This window comes from Bombus terrestris, chromosome 14 (assembly GCF_910591885.1).
Source record: "Bombus terrestris chromosome 14, iyBomTerr1.2, whole genome shotgun sequence".
NCBI classification, from domain to species: domain Eukaryota; kingdom Metazoa; phylum Arthropoda; class Insecta; order Hymenoptera; family Apidae; genus Bombus; species Bombus terrestris.
The window spans coordinates 6,943,470-6,964,803 of NC_063282.1; the positions used below are offsets into that span (position 1 = coordinate 6,943,470).

A 21,334-nucleotide genomic window follows, 5' to 3' on the forward strand; every position below is an offset into this window, starting at 1 on the left:
TAGATATATATGAACATATGGACTTCTTGAATATGTTAATTCTAGCGATTATAATTTATACATATATGTCGGAGATGGAGAGACACCGGAGCCTACCATAGCCGTAGTTAAGCAATTATCATCCTTCAGCCCCATTGTAATTGTCTGAAATCTATGAGAATGAGTTTGGGTTTAAGGTGACAATCAGTTACCGAACGTAGCCGCGGTCAAAGGACGAACGTTTTGTCTAACAAATTTATGGAAAGTCTATAGCCCTCCATAAAAATAAATAGTTGTAACGTCACTCGACAGTAAACATACTAACGGTTTCTGTCTCATGGCCCGTTATACGCAAACCCTTATTCTTCTTCAGCCAGCCTGATGACCTGTCATAAATCTTAAGCCTTAATTAACGAAAATAGGCAAACAGTCTTTTCCGTGAATGACACTTTTGAAGACTGACAATTAACAATAACGAGTAATAAGTAAAGAGTAAAGAGTCCCGTTGACCGTGGATTCGTTTCGAACCTAAGGTCATTATCATTAGTGCTACGACTGCCTAATCTTGTTAATAAACCTGTGTCAATAAACTCTTCATTGTATCACGACAATGGCTAATTCCGGTGAAGATTCATTAAACGCCCCTCACTATAATCCTGACTATAATCCGACATATATTAATGATATAATTATATTTAATATTCTATAATAAATGAAATAAGATGACTACACTACCTAAAAATGAGATTAATTATATATAAATGGTAACTACATATTTAGGCATATTTTTAAATAATGAAATACTACAAACTAAACTTTATTAATAAATTTGTTAAAATTAGAAAATGCTAAATTAAAATTCAATAATTATTTAATATATAATTGCTTTTGTACTTATTTACTGTTAATAATAGAAATAATAGTTTGCTAACATCATGGTACAGAAGTTATCAATATATTTTATTTTCAAATGATCAATTTTATTGATGTACAATATTCTTCTTTATAGTTCACTACCTAATAATAGCATAAGAAGCAATAATAAACATTTGTTCTACAAATTACGCCATGAGATAATCATTATCCTTATATCTTCGTCAAAATCAATGTTATTCATATAAATATATGCATAATATATATATATATTTATATATACACACACATACATATATGTATAAACTTTCAGTCATCAAGAAAATATTAGAACAAAATTTATTTACTAACATTCTAACTACAGCTATATTGTTAATTTAAATATGTTATTTAAAACTGTATTGCCAAAAATACGTGTCGTCAATATCAACTTCTTATTTCTTTTTTTGTCATTTGCACACAAATGATGCTTCACTTTTTTTCTTCATCATTCAATTTGTACTGACATTTATTAGAATTCGCCTACAACCGTTAATGACAACGAAAACTTCTTACTGCATTTTATTCCTTTACATTTCAAGTAGTCTTTCTTTCGGTATGCGACCAGATATGAAATTTTATTTAATCATCATGTAGATGTTTGTGAATAATTGCATCAGTTTTGGCAGGACACGAACATCAAAAATGCAAGCCCATATTACTTTTGTACTTCTATAAAAAATCTTCACGTGGAATGTGAAAATTATATTCTACTTTACGAAGTCTTGTTAATACTATAAATAAAAACAATAATTACAATTTGTCCAACATTTTTTGTTACCTTCTATATAAATGAAACATAGTCTTACTGTAAAATTTAAGAATTTAAACTTATATATATAAATTCAAAAAATTGATTTTGTCATACAAAATAGAATACGTGGACAATCTTCAGTAATTGCAAGCTTGAATTTTGATATAAAAAAGAAGATTACTTGAAAATACGATTAAATATATATACAATTTTTATATAAAAATACTAACATACTTATAGAACATATCAGAATTATATATGTCAATCACATAAATATTTCATTGTTTCCTTTCGTTGGGTTCTTTTGTTCAATCGCAAGAAGAAAAGAAAAGGTGATATGAATAACCGATCCAGCAACTTCACATTTTTGTATTAACCGCTGCACATAATAAATGTAATTTTAATGCATAATAAAAAGTATCGATAAATATACAAAATACTTTGTTCTTTAGTAACTACAAGGTACTGCCTGACATTCTAAACGACATATAAGTTCTATAACACCAACCATTTTTTTCATAATTAATAATTAAATACCAAATATTGTTAACTGTAATGATATAATGTTTACCATTCGACTCGATTGCGAAAAACGGTTATACAATTGTTTGTTAATTAAAAGTTCAGTATTCTTCTGCTTTTAACTCGAATGATTATATAAAATCAATTTAAATGTAAAACAATTGTAGAGTAACATTGTAATAAAAGATAGAATATTTTAGATCTCACTGATATTAAATTTGTAAATGAAATCATAAATTTCCATAATTAACATTTCACCTTTCAAGTCGAATAGAAAAGTTTATTTATAAAAATTGTTATAATACGAAACACTATATATTAACATTTTGTTGTACGAGATGCTTGGTATACGACAATAATACTATACAGTCATCTTAAAATAATATTTTTCTGGTTGCTTTTATACTTCGACTAATTGATAGTGCATGTGTTTGTTTTTCTTTTCTTATTGGCAGCACCTTTGATTAACGTCGATTTAATGTAATTGAAATATTGCAATACTTTGTACAGAAACGGGCACTACCTCATTTTTTAATACTTCGTATTTTAAGTTTTCTTATTTATTATGTAAAAAATTTATTATTACTAAATATTTGTTCTTGATACTCTATTAAAATAAGTATTCATAATTAAATGAATACTTTATTATTATTTATGTAGAAATATTATACATTACATAGTTACACATATTTAAATTGTTTAATAAAACTGTATGCTACATATTTGTCTTTACTCCATTCAAAAATAAGGTATTCATTAAATAAAATAATTGTTTTCAAAATTTACTAGTTAGAAGAATAAATGAAAATTGTATCGATATAAATCTACTATGATTATGAATAAATTTATAAATGTTTCATCTTTCATGGACACATTTACAGATCTTATGTGTTAAACATTTATTTATTTAAAAACGTTATTTAAGTTGTTTTCCTTTATGTACTACAGAATTTTGCCCGCCTCTGCTAAATGTTGCAAAATTTTGCACACCTTGATTAAGATAACTCTCCAATACATATAACTTTTGAATTTATAGAAAAATTAGCAATGATATGAGTTTAGCCTATACAAATTCACAATCATTGTATAAAAGTGCACATACAGAAGTAACCACAACCAGAACAATCGTAGATATCCATGAATTTTTTTATAATCTACCGTTATTATCTTGCAAATGCTGTTTCAATTATGTCTACTATATCCTTTTTGTGAGGGTGACCATTATCAATGGTTTACAGAGGCATTGTTTCTCAATATTACATTTGTTTGATTTAAAATAATGTTCTGTACAAATAATAGCATAAGAAAAATCGAACTATAAAAAATTGTACATAAAATATTTTCTACATTCTTCAAAGATTATGATCCAAATAATTATGGTCATTAGAATACAATATTCCACCTTTTTATAGAAATGAATTTTCATGTACAATTTTTATAAAGTTAACAGCAGCTTCTTTCCTATAATATACTATTCAGTATATTGTAATGTTATGATTGCAATAGATTTTGTAATACTGCTATAATGTGTTGCAGTTTAAAATATGACGAAAACGTAAAACCCCAGAATTCTGTTACAAACTTTTACAGTTATATCTGCATTTCGATAATCGGTATTAATATTTCATTCTTATGAGATTATGAAATAAATATGTTACAATAAACGTATTACACTATACTTTTAATAATTGTGGTCACCCCACAAAATGTTTATTGTACGAGCGGCGTATTCATTTTTCCCTTAAATATTAAAAAGTTATATATCTTCTTTGCTGCTTTCCAGTTCTATATTTTAAGAAAATGGATCAATCGTGTTTCAGAAAATATCTTCTCGTTCGTACAACAGTTTCAGTAAAATATTTATTATCGCAATATAGATACATGCTTCATTATAGCACGAATATACTTTTTCTTCATCTATGTTAAATGTTTTTAAATTTGTTTCTTTGCACTGTAAGAGAACAACGTCTATATACGACAAGCTAGCTTAGTAATAAATATTTCCTCTCCATCCGCAATATTTCAAATTATTTATTACTGCGCTTTAGGCTACATGCAAATATTATTGTGCCGGAAGACGGTGTTGTAATATTGCAAAAATATTAAAATATTTTAACGGACATATTTCTACACAATCCTGCATACCTAAGGGGGCGGAAATCGAGTTAACTACCAACAAACCTCGAGAATGAAGTTATTCATAATTTAACTGAATTTAATTGCCATACTATGTAATTTCAACTTAAAGTATTAAGGTACATTTCAGCGAATAATGTCAATTGCAAATTAAAAATAATAGCTTCATCAATTCATTATTGCATACACGAAAAATAAATCCTTTTATTATATTTTATTTTTGTTCTCTTGTGTTTCTCTAACTTCAAAGGTGTGTTTTTTTAACTTGCCACTAACATTATTCATTATAAATTAACAAATTAGTGTTAATAGTTATACAAGCTTTGGATATTGAAGCTTTAACAAGAGATAGAGGAATAAATAATATCAGTGTTTGAATCTCCGTCACATCAGAAATGCAGAATTATCCATAGAAATTAGAAACATTAACAGATCACATTTGTTTCTCGCAGAACGTAACTTTATTACTTTCATAAATCTGTTGAAAATGGCACTGTTTACAGATTGTACCTTGTGCACTTTACTAACTGTTTTTCTCATTTTATTATTTGTTTTTGTATAGTTCATTTATTTTCATCGATACTTGAATTTAAATGTAAAACAGACCATTAACTGTTGAATAATAAATAACCAATGATTCTTTTATCTTTTCTGTGGTATAGTAAGAGCTCGTGATGCAATTTTGTTAACATTATTTTGACACGAGGCATGAAATATTGTAATATGAGGATGCAAATGACTGACACGTTTTCTTCAAAGGAATGAATAGATAGTAATCGTTACAAAAATCTTATTAAAAATGATTAGTTCAATTTTTGCGTTGTGACACTTTTTTGCACTAATGTACTATTATAACTTTTCAATGTTCAGTCACTAGCAAAAATTGTAATATTATTTTCATTTAGTAATTGACAGCAAAGAATAAAAAATGCATAATAATTTTAAAATGCAGAGTAGATAGAAAGAGAACACATGTCAAAATAATGCAGAATGAAATGACTCCTGTTTGTCATTGAAACATCTTCACGATTCTTACATAATTTGAGAATACAACATCGCTTCGATCAGAATGATTTCAAAAGTTTTATGGGCTTGCTGTATCTTATGCTCAAATGTGCAAGTTTCTTTCTTCTTAATTGTCAATACTTTTAATAATTGAATCATAAATAATGCACGTTGAGGATTCGTCAATGAGTGCGTCAATGAGCACAGTTGAAAGTTTTACAGCCTTCTCTCTTCTTTTTTGTTTTTGTATGTAAAATATTTATATCTTCATAAATACCGACATACCGAACGATAAGATCTAAGTAGAGAAATTGTTATTACATAATCACAGTTGTACAGCCATTTGCTACCTCGTATTTAATACAAAAATGCTTAGATATCAGTACTGTAGAACTCGATTTCTTTTCCTTTTATGTGTATGTGTGTCTGTGTGTTGTTCAGATTCATGTTAATTTCAGTCTGATCAAGAATGTTTGCATATTGCGTATTATAAAATGAAAAAAAGAAATTCTACTATTTAATTAGGAGAAAGTTGCCAATTAAAAGCCTGCACAACCAAAATACACACGAGTTTACAATCTAAGCAGTTTTGCAGTATTATATTAACTGATAATAATATAAATATTTTAAAGAGCATACGTTTCCATAATAATCGTAATAACACCAGACACGGTAAAATTGTATTATTATTAACAATGTGTCCACATTTGCAGAATGAAGAAAATAAAACAATGTGAGAGAAGATAGATTTAAACAGTAGCTAAAAGATGAATACGAAATATATAGTGGTAAATAGTAGTAAATAGTAATTGAATGAGAAAAAGAATGTATCCACTATTAATTTGTTTTTTCTTTGTCAAAATATTGAGCAGTTATTTTTGCAAACAAGAACACATTCTACGATTGATAGAAATCAATTTTAGTTTTAGTCAGAGTACTCTTGATTTATCGGAATTCATACTGCTATTATCTAAATAACAAATGCATTAGTTGTATATCAAAATTACAAGTGATTAAAGGTAATACAGGTTTATAGCAAGTATCTTTAGTTATAAATTGTAATATAAATGTTCAGCAAATTTGTTTTTTTTTTAGATATTATATATTACTATTTTACGTAATTCATTATTGTACAATAATCTAATGATTATGTGTATGTTTTGCCGCCTGGAGTGTGCAGATAATTCTTTCTCAACATTAGGGAACCATCATCTGCCTATTCTTTGATCACGAATACTTCCTTTTTTAAAAAGAAAATGAAACAACTGGCAATCTCTGTAACGTTCAACTAGTGCATAAACAAGCGGTCACAATATGGCTCTTCTGGCTCTAGTAATGTTTAACGCAAGAGAAGAATCATTCGCACAAAACAGAGCATGTAACGTTTTGTATTTGTATTATTGTAACTTGTCAAAAATATATTGTTCGATTTGATCTGCCCTATTGTTGGTTTTCTTTGTGCAGTGTTAGATGAAGACCAACTATATTGTTAATATTTTAGTAATTACCATTAACTTTATAAAGATTCATTTATACAAATATAGTTTTTTGACATTTAAGAGATTCAATATATTAAACATATAATATTTCAATTATAGTAAGAAAAAAATTATTATACATTTATAAATATATAAAGACAATGTGTCAGTATCTAGAAGAATCTCTATCTCATAACGAGTTACATATTGTATACCAAAAATATGAAGAAAAATGATCATTAAAACCAACAATTGGGGCAGTGTATTATATAAATATTTAACTGTATGCTTTTTCTTTAGTACACGATATTAACTAATTTTTTTATTTGTTAATCTCCTATTAACCTATTTTGTAGCTAAATTTGTTGCTTTCACAATAATTTATGCTCTTAATAATTAATATTTTAATTGTGTTATTGTTATAAGTAAAATAGTATATATACATACATACATACATACATACATACATACATACATATATATATGTGTGTATATATATATATATATATATATCATAATTGTTTATAATATTTAATATTATATCATTCAGGAATATCTTTCCTAGGTTTTCATACGACTTGCCACAATCATAATGTACCTCATTACCATATAAAATAAAAGAAAAAAGAATTACAAATAAAAAAAACTTGCTATTCTATATGATCTTGATTATGTTACTCTATTTTCTTGCTTAAACTCGTATTTGATTCCAAAGCATGAGATAATTAATCTTCAATAGCTACTATTATATTTAACTATATAACCCATTGGAGGGAACATTATAATTATGAGAAGTCGATGAAATAAGCATTCTTTATAAGTACAGTTTTCAATGGCAAACTAGTATCTTAATTGGTTAATCTCCTACTATTTCTGTAAGATGATAGTGTGTGAACATTTCTTTTTCTTATGAAAGCAAAAATAACAATAATAACAGTCATAAAAAATATTGACGATTTAAAAAGGAATCGCATTTAAGAATAGTATTTTTAAGATAAAATATATTCTAAGAATGCGAAGAGATAAATACCTCGTTTTCTTTTTATCATACCTGCTGTGATTGTAGTACTTATAAAGAATGCATTTAAAAACACAATTGAAAAATGCATTATTATAGTGCTAAATTGATTAAATTCTAAATAGTACTTTGAAAATTATATCATGATATATACGATCTCGTGGGAGAAATTAAAATATTCATCTATTCATCATACTTGATGAAATATAATACATAGTTGGTATTTGTAACAATATCATCCTCACTTTATGTTGACATTTTCCTTGTTATACATTTTGTTTTTTTATCATTTTCATTCCACTTCATTCCTTTCTTTACAAACATAATCCTTTGATGGATCGTTTATACCATGATACGCAAAATTGTATGTTTTTAGTAACATCTATTATATTTTAATATTAATAATTTGTAATAAAAACGGACCTAATAAAAACATTTATTTCTTTTTTGGCCTCACTTTTTGATACTAAACTATGAAGATAATTGAAGAAAGGAGAAACAACAATCAGCTTCATTGTCGAGTTATTAAATATTTAAATAATTAAGTAAAGTTTGTTATAATACCCTCTTTTTTCTGTTTCAATGAAATTTGTGTACTTTTTATACTTTGTATTCTCATTTGGTATTATTGTGTTTGTTTTAAACAAGATTCATAACTTATATGAAAAAGCTCTAATAATCCGTAAAAATATACTTGTCCTTTGAAAAAAAAGTCAATTTGTGCAGGGTATTATACATTTAAAATAATTTTAATTATATCGTAAATATTAAATAATAGTCTTTAAAATTGGTTATAGTAATGTTTTATGTCTATCAGGAAAAAATTTGATAATGTTGACCTATCTATGCTATTCATTTATACTTTAGGCAATGTTTTACCTTCTTTCTTTCTTTGCCATGAATGTATAGTCGCTTTATAATGTAATGATTACCAGCTACATATTCAAAATGAAAATGTTTCATAGAGCCGGTGTACAAAACGCAGTATTCATGCGTTTCATTGAAAAAAGTTAGTTGGCATGCTTTTTTAGTTGCATGTCGCTTATATCGAGCTGTAATACGTATGTCACATAATTATCGCTGGTATCATAAATATAAGTTACTCCTTCATCTTTTGATTAAATTGAAAAATCCTAAATATTCATAATATTTCTTACACCTAAAAATGTAAAAACTTATAACACAAAAATTGAGTTTAATTAATTTAGTAATGTACTTTTGTCGCAAAATTACATTTCTTCATTACTATCACACACTATTTAATTTCAATAGTAAGTATATAATGTATATATATATTCATTTATATGTATATTAAGCATACTTAAAGTTTAAAATTAACATACTACGTACCATATACAGAAGAGAAGCATAGTGAAACATATACAAATGACTATGTACTAAGTGATATATTATCAGCTATTAAGAGAAAAAAAAAAGAAAAGAGAATAAAGAAATCATATTTGTATAAAAATCTTAACTACCAACTATCACTGTTTTTCGATGTATCCAAAGTATAAAAACATTTTTTTAATGAATTATAATTTAAGTATATTTTATAGAAATTATAAAAGATGAAAAACAAAAAAATATATGTGTACATATATATCTAAGAAAAACAAAGAGAATAATGTCAAGAACATTGTAAGTTTGAAATAATACATATACCTTTTCTTTTAACAGTGAAATTGTTAAATGTATTATTTTCTTACATACTTTTCTTTCACGAATTCCAATTCGTTTTTTGTTATAAATATGAGCAATTTTATTACTTTGTATAAAAATCTAGAAATCATATATATATATATTCCTTATATAATATAGGAATCGATACTACCTTTTCAACCAAGGATATAAAATTTGTTAATACTTGTATTATTACCATCAGTACGGGTCAATTGAAAAATCCTATTTAAATATATATCTTTAAATACAATAGAAATATCATCTCTTGTGACATACGTTTAACAGCTCAACAATTGAATGAAATTATTCTATAACTATTATATTGTGGGACATTAATCTTTTGTTGCGTTTAATTATGGTATTACAATTTTTTAAACAAATATATACTTTAGAGGTCCCAAAATTTTGTCCATCATTTATGATTATATTGTTTTTCTTTTCCTTCACGTTACATTGTTTGTGTAACTGGCACACATGCGTGTTATTAAATGCTAACTATTTAGCTAGCACCCTGCTAGTAAATGTATCTTGTATTATATATTAATTAGTTTTCCATTCCAAGATCATTAATATGTGTCCTTAATATAAAGGATGTGATATCTGAATCTTGATGAATAGCTATATAGTAGCATGACGGTTGACACAAAAATGTATGACAAGTAGAGACTACAGAAACGAAGTCTTATCACATCCATATTTACTTTGGCGACAGTCAAATTATATATTTGAATAAATTTGTTCATCGTTTTTTTTTGTTTCTTTTTTCTATTGCGGTTGTACATGTATCGCAATACAAATTCTTTTAATTGTTTATTTTATATACCATCGCATTTAAAGTACCGGGAATTTACGTTGAAAATCCTAGTACTACTCACATTAGAATTATGAGGATATTTGTCCTGGTTATTAAGAAAGAATGGAGATTATAACAACGGGCGTCCTAACAAAATATTCGGACCTAACTTGTGGAGACAACCGGAGTCTGGCAGTACGGGCACTCTCGTTGATTTGGAGCGCACGTCGAGCAGACCACGTAGTGGTTACAGGGTGAGAGGGTAACAGTGCGATTTTGTTCTTCGCAAACCATGCACTTTGTTGCCGTTTCTCTGTACAGCACCTGGAACGGCAACAACTGAGCTACCTATAGTGTTTCCATTAATCAAATCGATCGCAAATAGATTAGACTTTACAATTCTATCAGAGATAATCTTGATTGCCAATTGGAACGTGTTTAATTGATAATAGAAGAAAATTCTGTTTGATGAAGATGAGGTAGCTGTAGAATCTAATTCTTTCGCATCCTCTTCAGATAAATTAATCATTATTCGCGAAACGCTTGATATACCAGCTGTTCAAGCTAGCATGACAACTTTGTTTTACCTTTTCTACTTCTTCGAGATCCGAACGAAGCTGTGATTGAATTGATTTTAATGCGGCTATCGATAACGATCTGAGCTCACTTGTTCTTCTCAATGTGTGAAGGTATGGTCCACCACCGGACGCTTCATTTTCTACCCTTAATGCTTTCACTTGCAACAAGGCCTGTTAACAATTTTTATATCACCAACTTTATATATTTCACAGAAAAAACAAATATAACTACTATTTACCTCATCTCTCTGTTGTTCCGCGATACTTGCTTTTCTTTTAGCCTCCTCACTTTCTAATTGCCATGCAGCGCAAGCAGCTCTAGCTTGATTAATACGTTCGTCCCACGTTGCTAGTTGCGCACGACTTGACGTCAATTCTTCCCTGAGCCTTTGTACCTAACACAAATTAATGCAAACGACATGTCTCCTTTAAACTTTATTTTAGTTCATCAACAATAATGCTGAAATAAAAGCTGGGGGAGTTCTAACCTCAGATAAAGATCCTGTGTTACTCGGACTAATGGAAAATGCATTAACCAATGGAGATGCTGGGAGAGGTTGAGTACGAGATGGAGACATCCCTTGATTCGTAAAATCAAATAAGCTACTATTAAATCCGCTAAGCTTAGAAGCTGAACTACTAAGCTGTGAAATATGATTGTTAAATGGGTCTGATACTTGATTCATAAATGGCATAGTCTGAAATCAATGGAACAAAATAAAATATTAAAATAGTGCCAAAACATTCTTTTTTGCAACAGACGAAAGAACAGAATAAAATACTTCATTTACCGATTCTATTGAATCCTGGTGAGAAAATCTAGATCCAGTAAGAAAACCAGTCGAATGTAGATGTTGCAGTGGACTGGATGTTGATGGTGAAAAATTCGTAAGAACTGAACGTTCATTCATTCCAGGAATATTAACTGGTGCTGAACTACCTAATAGTCCAGAACTTGCTAGGCCTGCTGATATTGAATTGCTAATTGGTGAATTAGTATCCCTATGAATTGATTCTACTAAATTTAAGGGGTCATCTAGATGTAACTCGTCTAATGCATTTCCTGAAAAGAAAAGAAATCATGATTAAAACTGGGTAAAAATATTCTTTTCCTTTATTCTTCCTTAACTTTACCTTACCTACTACAGATTCCACAGTATCATTTGGGTAAAATGAACTTGAAAGTGGTGAGACGGTAGTTGCTAATGAATGATTCCCTAAGGTTCCATTCAAACTATATGCAATATATAGGCTTTGTTTCTGTTGAGCCTTTTCTGCTTTCGTTAATAAAGGATCACTGTCTATTGCAACCACTTGTTTTCGTATTTCACCCTGTTTAATATTCGTAGAATTATTTGCTGGACCTTTATTAAATGTACAGATATTTGACTGATTCCACAACCAAATGGACAAACTTACAACTTGCAAAAGAGAACTGGGATTATAAAGTATGCTTGTTAATTTTTGCTGATTGGAAGTGTTTACGGTGCTATTGGAATTGGAGTTATGAAGTTGAGCACCAGGAGCTTTACTGTGTGAACTGTTACTGCCAACGCTACTAGTACTTGCTGATTCTGATACTTCACCGCTCCCATTCTGTAATTCAAAGTTTTAATGATAGCGCTAAATTAAATATTACATAAAAGAAATTCATTATTTTTAGATACATAGTAGACTTACACTACTATCACTAAGTTGTTTATCCTTCTCATGACTGCGCTTATCAGGTGGAAGCGCATTGCTTAGAATATCTGCCAGATTGGTGCCACAATCTATAGGTACCGCCATGTCCCTCGCCAGGCTCATTTCTTCTGTTGGCAACACTGCTCCATCAGCACACCATACCAACGTCCCAATATATCAATTTTGAGAAGCAATTTTGAATACTAAGTTTAATCATTTACAAAAGGCCTATGTTTACCAAATAGAGAGAGAGAAAAAGAAAGAAGGAGAAAAAAAGAGAAAGAATTCTCAAAAGCAAATATAAAATGTTAAATAATTTTTATATAGAAGCAACTACAAGCGCTTTTATACATTAGTAAACTTTGCGCATTACATGAATTTATTTTGATCAATTGCATATCAAGCGATTAAGTATTGTGAATGAAGCCAATAAAATATTATTTAAAAAAAAAAAAGTTGCGCGGAACTTACTAAAGTAGTAGTAACTGTTTTACGTACGGTTTATGAGGGTACACTCACGGTCAACATGTGCAAAAGCACAGAAGACTCCGCGTGGACAATATCCAGCTTGTTGTACATCGTTACACTTTGTGGATTTGTATATCTCAGGATGAAATTGTTGTTCCGTACGTGTATGACAATATGTACAAGCATCTCCTTGTTCGCAATTGCCTGGTTCACCCCATTCTTCTCCATGTTTTACATTAGGACATGGTGTTGATCTAGAATGAAGTTTCAAGTTAGATACATTTGTAAATAGTTACTTTTAAAGTTTTTCTCAAATTTAGGGACAATTACTTACCTGTACTTGTACTTGCGCGGACTACGTCTCTTATCTTTACTGTTGTGATATTGTGGACAGGCATAGCCCTGACGACAAAGTCTTGGTGGACGTTTGCAAGGTTCTGTTTTGTAATTACTGAGTACATAATTCGTATCCTGCCATTTTGGATCTTCATTCATTAAGTTCCTTTCTTTGTCAAGTATGTTTGGCCCATTAGAAGATGAATTAGGATCAGAATCAGGGTTCTCCAGCGCCTGTATCTCCTTAATGTCATAAACAGGGGGACGAAGATCATGATTACCATGTGCAAAGGCACAATGAGGGCCATTCTTGACACAGAACCCACGTGTGTCTGTATCATGGACACACATGCAGGTTTTATAATAACGTAGGTGGTAACGTCTTTCTGTATCGCCAGCAGTGCGGTGAAGAAACGGACACCTGTTTAACAACAAAATTTATGTAAATTAATTGAAGAACAGTACCAGTATATAATGTACCATAAAAATGAAGATAACTTATTGAATAATTAACTATTATAAACTAATAGAATTTACTAAATTAATGTTAATTAGGATATATAAATACATTAATTCAAAAGAATTGAATTTTAATATTACTCAATGTTAGACTAAATGTCAACTAAAAACTATTAAATATGGCTTGATAACAACATATTCAATGTAGGTCTTATAATACATGATAAATTATGTAATGATTATATAAGAGACTATACAAATTGAATTTAATAATTTTTGGACATTACAAGGAACTGATTTTTCTAATAAGAAGTACAACTTAATATGGTTTGCGCATTCATGCTTTACGCGAGCTATTGTATCTTTTAAAATCTAATTTAGATTAGAAAAGAATGCAATATAGTGCGGTAAACATTAAAAAGTTTACAATAGTTATCAAAAAAATAAATACGACCTTGGACTTTCGATAGATAGTTTTATTTTCTGAGCTATAATTGTGCCATAATGGTTTCGGAACATTTTACGGTGCAGCAACAAGGATTACCACATATAATTCTTTGTTGCCACCATGCCACGTAAGAGAAAATCAATATCAGTAGGCTCCTTTGTTTGGGAACTCGAGGCGCTGGATATTTTGGAGGGAAAACCGATCACAGATATTTTCATTTATTTTTTACATAAAATGTATATAGAAATATCTAAAATAAAATAATTTTTTAGCCAATTGTTTTTGTATTGTGGAAATAAAAATATAAAATCTTATTTAATAATACGTTATGATCTTCCACGAGATTAATGTTAAAAACATTTAAAAAAAGATTAATTTATCATGACTGATTTCAATTCAATTCTTTCGAATTTTTATTTCAGACAAAAATAGAATAATAAATGATTACAGTAACCATTATCGCAAACTTATGATTTATGAATGAAGAAAATCAACTAAAAATATAATCCTCCAAGCAACGAATATTCAGCACACCCTTATCATAATTAATAATACGACAAATATATCCGTGCACGAATTAGTTATCAATTAAGAAGCCGCTCACAATCTTGTGTTCTTCAGAGGGAAAGTTGATGTGATAAATTAATTGTGATAATTATTGTAAATTATATTGAACAAAACGTAATTTTCACGTAAATAGAAAGAAGTTCATTCCTGAATAAATATTTAATTTTTCTTTCTTAAATACGTTAATGTAACTACTTTGAGTTTATATTTTTCTCCAAACTCAATAGAATATTCAAACCTATTTTAGCGTACATTGTATGTAAAAATGGATATAAATATTAATATACTAATAAAAATAATGGTAATTTTTATTATTTAAATTTTCAAGACGTGTTTCAAATATTTATGTTAATAAATTAATTTAGAAAGGATTGTATCGATTTTGTTAATAGTGCGAATATAAAAATCTTTGTGGTATGTCTTAATAGATATATAATGTAATAGCAAAAGTTAATAAAATATTATAAAATCAATAGTAACAGGTAATAAATAATAACAAATAATGCACAATTTGTTTTGCAAATTGTAGCAAGCATAACGAAAACTTTTTCATTTATCTAATCCATCTAACGATGTCAGCGAGTTAAGCATAAAAACAATTCGTAAACATTTTTCACATTATTCCTGGCACATTTTTTAGTAAGCTTTTACGCTGAACTTCGTCTATTAACGGTTTCACAAGAGTCTTAAAAGAAACTGGTTTCGTTTGTTTTCATTAACAGATAATAGGTTTTAATGTTCTTGGTGATAATTCTCGTAATTTTATTCGTTCGTCTTAAAAGAACATTCATCAACGTCTACTTATTCGTTTGTGCTTTTTATTTGTTTATTTTACACACATATGAGTTCTACAATATTAATTAACAAATAAGAAATGATTAAAACAATACTCTTTTTAAAAATAATAATCTAAGAACAATAAATCAACAATAAATTTTTATCAAGCAGCGAATGATCAACAAGATAATTTAAAACAATGACCTAAATCTATGTCTCAATATCGTATCCTGCATGGATATCTAGAATTAAACAAATTCGAGTTAATAGCCTCAATATTATGTAAATATACTTATATATTTCCTTTTCATATTTCATAGTGAACAGTTAGACGCCATTTATATGCTCAAATATTTAATATCGATTTCAGAATATTTCATATCGAAAGCGTTACAATATTATAATACAAATTAAGAAGGAAAGGGACAAAAGAGTAATAGAGAAAATGATAATCTCGAAAAAAATATGGCCGCGGAAGAAAGTGTAGTTATACGCCTGAAAGCATGGAGAAATTCTGCTTAGTTTCGTTGGGTTATCTACAATGGATGACAACAGGTTAACAGCCGACGGTAGCTATATTCTATCAGCAATGGCGACTGGAAGCGTGTAAGCTTACATTCGTAACAAGAGGAACATGACTCGTGATGTTTTAATTTGCTCGCTTCGATTCGATTGAATTAATCCAAAAACATGTTGCATTAATTAGTTTGAAAATAATGACTCGCGATTGAGCCGCAAGAACTAGTCAGAATCAATGAATATACCTATGTAACAGTTGATTCTTTTCCTTCCTTGCCTGTAGAATTTAGGTCAAATTTTCAACATACGTATTCTATGAGACAATCGAAACAAAACCGTTGAATCTTTGAACTCTTTTGAAAAAATACTTTAATTAAAAACATACTGTATTACGAAAAATTTTATAAAATGTAATTTTGAAACATTAAACATTAGATTTAAGATATTTTAACAATAGAACTACCGATAACTCAAGTAAAAGTGAAAAGAACAAATATTGCAAAAATTATTTAAATTCCAAAAAATATAATATTGTAAATGTATAAAATTATTAGAAACATTATGGATTTGTCATCTTCACTTCTTTGATAGTTCCAGCGATAAGAAAATGGATTTGATTATTTTCTTCTCTGAAGAAATTTATGAAAGATAACATTATTAAACATTATTAAAATCTATAAAAATCTATAATCGATAGTGATATCCGAATGTTTATACTTATTATTTTTTAGAAATATAAAACAATTTATTAGAAAACTCTGGATTTTCTGTGTGTTTGTATATGCATTAAATGTAATACGAACATATAAATGTATGCAATAAATAAATCACGGTTTGCATATACGCAATATTGTTTATTAATTTTTTATTGTCATTCATATATTTGCAAACAATATCTAAATATACATTTCGTATTTCATTAAGGTAGAAGTTAAAATAACAAATAAAATAAAATAAAATAAAATAAAATAAAATAAAATAAAATAAAATAAAATAAAATAAAATAAAATAAAATAAAATAAAATAAAATAAAATAAAATAAAATAAAATATAATATAATATAATATAATATAATATAATATAATATAATATAATAAAATAAAATAAAAGTACTACGTATGTTTATATAAAATCATATTCTTATAAACAAATGAAAACTAAATTAAGATGCATTTCATTTATTAAACATTATAATGAATACTTTTTACATAATTTCTTCATTTTTAATATTAAATTATCCACCTAATTTCTTTTCATATAGTATTATCTACATTATTGCATCTATGAATTTACTATATCTGTAATAAATATCTGTAATCTAGTCACAAGATGTGTATAAATAAATGAAACTATTATGTCTATTATACACGTCCATACTGCTTTTCTGTCGTACACGAATCCGATATGAGGACGCAGCAATGTTCGATCACTTTTGCTCGCTACATACATATGTATATGTTATATATTATATATATAACACATACGCGTGCCCTCGAAAGTTACGTCGAAATTGGCCTCCTCTTCGTTACATAGGTTATTCTCAAAGAGATGTTACGTCGTTACGCATTACCACGCAGATGCATGTTACACACGCGCGTGTCAACGACACAAAGAAATCCGATAGACCCCTCTGTTATTCTTTCACATCGATACCAGACTCGATCACGAAGAAACATTTTCATTCATACTTTAAAACTCATTTACGGTTTCCAAACTTGAGTAAGAATACGTTGCATGTTTTATAGGCAGAACAATGTTAATATGCTTACACACACACACACATATACACACGAGCGTGCGCGCGCGCACGCACGCACGCACATACACACACGCACGTATATAGCGAACAAAGAATAATAGATAACCACGTCTCCTTTCCTCTATAAAATTCGTAGGTGTTTCAAAGTGAAAGGATGATAATAAGAATTTTTTAATACGGAAAGATTAAATGTTAAATACTACGTAAGTTTTGATGCCGTCGGCTGACTGCGACAAATCGATGTATCTGACATAAGAGATATAGTAATGTCGGGTTAACTGGCCAGAATTTTGCCTCGCTAACTGACCGTTTCTACTTCCACCACTTCGTCAAACTGATTTCCTGAAGTGAGTCTTTAATATTATATATGTAAAATAAACAAACATATCAATGTATCGATATCTCAAGTCTTATCCAATAAAGAGATAGATACTGGAGATTTCTTAGAAACATACCTCCTTCGATAACTGACCAAATAAGCTTTGATCTCGGTGGCCAATTAACGAAACACACAACTGTATCACTTGTAATACCCTCTACCGACAGACGAGTAACCCACCGATAGCATAGCCCCACGGTAAAAATGGTATATAATGTATACACAATGCTAACTGATAGATAAACTTACTCGTCTCCATCTGGACATATGCCGGTAGTCTCGTCGTACTTGGTGCAATAATTATCAGCGCTATAGTTGAAGGTGCGGTCCCTCTTTCTCACCGGTCTTCGCCTCCGCTGGTTCATAAAGTGCCAGTTGAAGCACGTGAAGGGTCGGTGCTGTGTGCATTTGCGCTGTATAAAGAGGGGACATTGTTCGACGCGAAATTCCTTCAAGTATCTGGAATGCGAATCCACAGAGCTACACATTATTTCGTGGCGTATTTTGACGCGCGCGTCGATGCCGCGCTGCTGTGCTCGCGCGGCCCTCCCTCTTTTATTCCGTTCTCTTTCGTTTTCTTTTCTCTTTTCGTTTTTATTTTATTTTATTTTATTTGCATATGGACATAGGCATATACGTATTATCATTACGTGTATTTTTTTATTATATTATATTCTCATTAGAATTCTCTTTTTTTTGTTAAGCACTTCACTTTTTTATCATTATTATTATATTTAATTTTTATTCGAATCACGCACTCTTTCTTTCTCTTAGTACTCTCCGAAATTTCTTTTTTATCCAACACTTTTTTCTTTCACGTAGCACGCGCGACCGGCGCTTACTTACGTGTAATGATTCGCCTTTTCCGCCTGAGCTGTCAACAAAGGTTTAGAGTCGGACTTCATCTTGGACAACACAACCGAGCAACGCGCGCGCACACACAGACGGGGGCCGAGTCACACTCTCTCTCCTCTCCCGTTTTTTCTCGTCGTCCTCGTCGTCGTCGTACCCGTCGTCGTCGTCGTCGTAAGCCGTCGCGTAGTCTGTCTTTCGCCCCTTCTCCCCCCGCTAAACTTTCAACCATCTATCGGACACGGAATGCGGGACATAGGGTGCGCACGGCGCAATACACATTATATGCGTCGAAACTATCCAATCCTTGTGCTCTCTCTCAGTCACGTGACTGCTTCTCTTTCAAGGTCATTGATGTTTTGGTTCACACCGTATCGTAAACACGCACCCGTGCTCAATTGCTCGGCCCCTTATAATAAAAATTTGATTTTTCTACACTTTATCGATTCTGTATCAGGTCCTATTTCAGACTGATTTAATTATTTTTGTACGTGATTCTAGGGTACTCCTGTGTGTGGAAAAGAGAAGGACGCCGAAAATGCAACAATCGATTACTAAAGCTCGACCTCGATCGAGTTCCGATTCTATGCTATATTCTCACCGAAGCTGAGTCAACATCGTGTAACCAAGTCTTCTGCAAATACCGATTGCGTCTTATTTTTGATATTCTGTTAATAAATATATCAATTATACATGTAGTTTGTACGTTGATTCGTGTTAATAAAAATTCTTTCCTTTTCTTTAGGTCCGAATATACTTTCAATACATATTTCGTGTGAATTATATATAAAGTACTATCGATATCTTCCTTTTCTTGTAATAGATTCGTTTATTCCCTTGCTTAATTTTTTTAGTGTTATTCAAATGTGGCTTACTTTGATATTTAATACTTCTTGAAAAATAAATGTATATAGGTTCTGATAAAAATAGTAATATAATAAATTGAGAATAAATTAGTAAATGCTTGTTTTAATACGCTTTGCGTTGCGAAATATAAAATCATAAATGACACGCGTGAAAATGTCCGGCCTATTTATTTTGTTCATCGTAGTTGCATGTCGGTCTGTGATTTGGTATATCGATTCGATTAAAACGAACTCAGTTTTGTTCACACTCTCACTTTCACTTTCTACATCATACTGGATTTTGTATACTATGTTACTTCTTTGGTCACTGATCTAATACATTTCACAACTCCCTGGGCTTTTAACACACAATACTTAAAATGTATATCACAGGCACGTTTTCAGATGCTCGCTAACGTAACTTGTTATCGTAAAGGTTACGCGTATGAATCATCATTTCTTATCGGTTCTTTACAACAATTTCGATACATATTTAGATACCTGTGTTGAGTACGGTCAAGCTTCATCGGTTTTTCCTCGACGATGATCGTCTAGACTTGTTCCGACCACGCTTCGTGACTTGTATCTGCGATATGCAACGTTTAACATCACCTTTCGCATCACCGAGAATTCGTCTATTTTCCCCCTCTTTCATGAATAAAACGTATTAGAAGCTTTCATTTCATTGTGACCAAAAGTTTCAACTTTTCTTACAAAGCGATTTTACGAGATCAATTCAATTTTTGATTTACAATTTTTTCCTTTCTCATAATTGTCGTTGCATTTATAATAAATTTCTCAAATTTACAATTTCCGCTTAAACGTCACACATATGAGGAAATACCGGTTTTCTGAGCATGCGTAATTGAGTGAATATGTGCTATGAATGAAATACGTAATTTCGACCAATCAGAGGGCAGATATGTAACAAATTTTGTTCGTAATATGTGAATAATTTATAATGACTTGTTTCATGCATGGATATTTCTTTTTTGAATAAAGTAGTTCTCTTTTGTTGCTTTTTGAGTAAAATATAGAACGAATACGTTATTGATAAGAAAAAAAAAAAATATATATATATATATATTACACACACATATATATATAAAATATAAAAGTCAACATTTTCTGAATATATTAAATCATTGTCGAATTAATTTTTAATCTCCCCTTTTACTCAAATATTTAATATAAGATTGTATCAATATAATTAATATACTCTTATATTATATTATATTATATTTATTGTATTTTATTGTATGATGTAATTCATTTTTTGTTGCATTAACATAGTAGATATAATGCAATATTTCCAACTTCATAAACTCCTATGATTCTTCTTTGAAGCATGTTTATGTTTTGACAAAATTTATTATATCTTTAA

The 21,334-nt window shown here is 29.5% G+C and overlaps 1 protein-coding gene across 5 annotated transcripts; it reads right to left on the reverse strand.

The window, feature by feature from the left end:
• Positions 1 to 918: 918 nt before the first annotated feature.
• On the reverse strand, positions 919 to 20,674 carry LOC100650786 (RING finger protein unkempt). 5 transcript variants are annotated; one of them, XM_012316361.3, is made up of 12 exons: positions 20,452 to 20,670; positions 18,503 to 18,712; positions 13,344 to 13,766; positions 13,040 to 13,263; positions 12,539 to 12,681; positions 12,278 to 12,454; positions 11,998 to 12,190; positions 11,650 to 11,921; positions 11,347 to 11,556; positions 11,098 to 11,253; positions 10,868 to 11,029; positions 919 to 10,604 (listed from the first exon to the last, which is right to left on the reverse strand). In XM_012316361.3, exons 1-12 carry the CDS (start codon positions 20,475 to 20,477, stop codon positions 10,446 to 10,448), a joined length of 2,355 nt encoding a protein of 784 aa, XP_012171751.1. In that variant the 5' UTR covers positions 20,478 to 20,670; the 3' UTR covers positions 919 to 10,445. The 5 variants fall into 5 exon arrangements, with proteins under 5 accessions (XP_012171751.1, XP_012171748.1, XP_012171747.1 ...); XM_012316358.3 differs by having other exon boundaries at positions 12,539 to 12,669; positions 19,100 to 20,670; XM_012316357.3 differs by having other exon boundaries at positions 19,100 to 20,670.
• Positions 20,675 to 21,334: the final 660 nt, after the last annotated feature.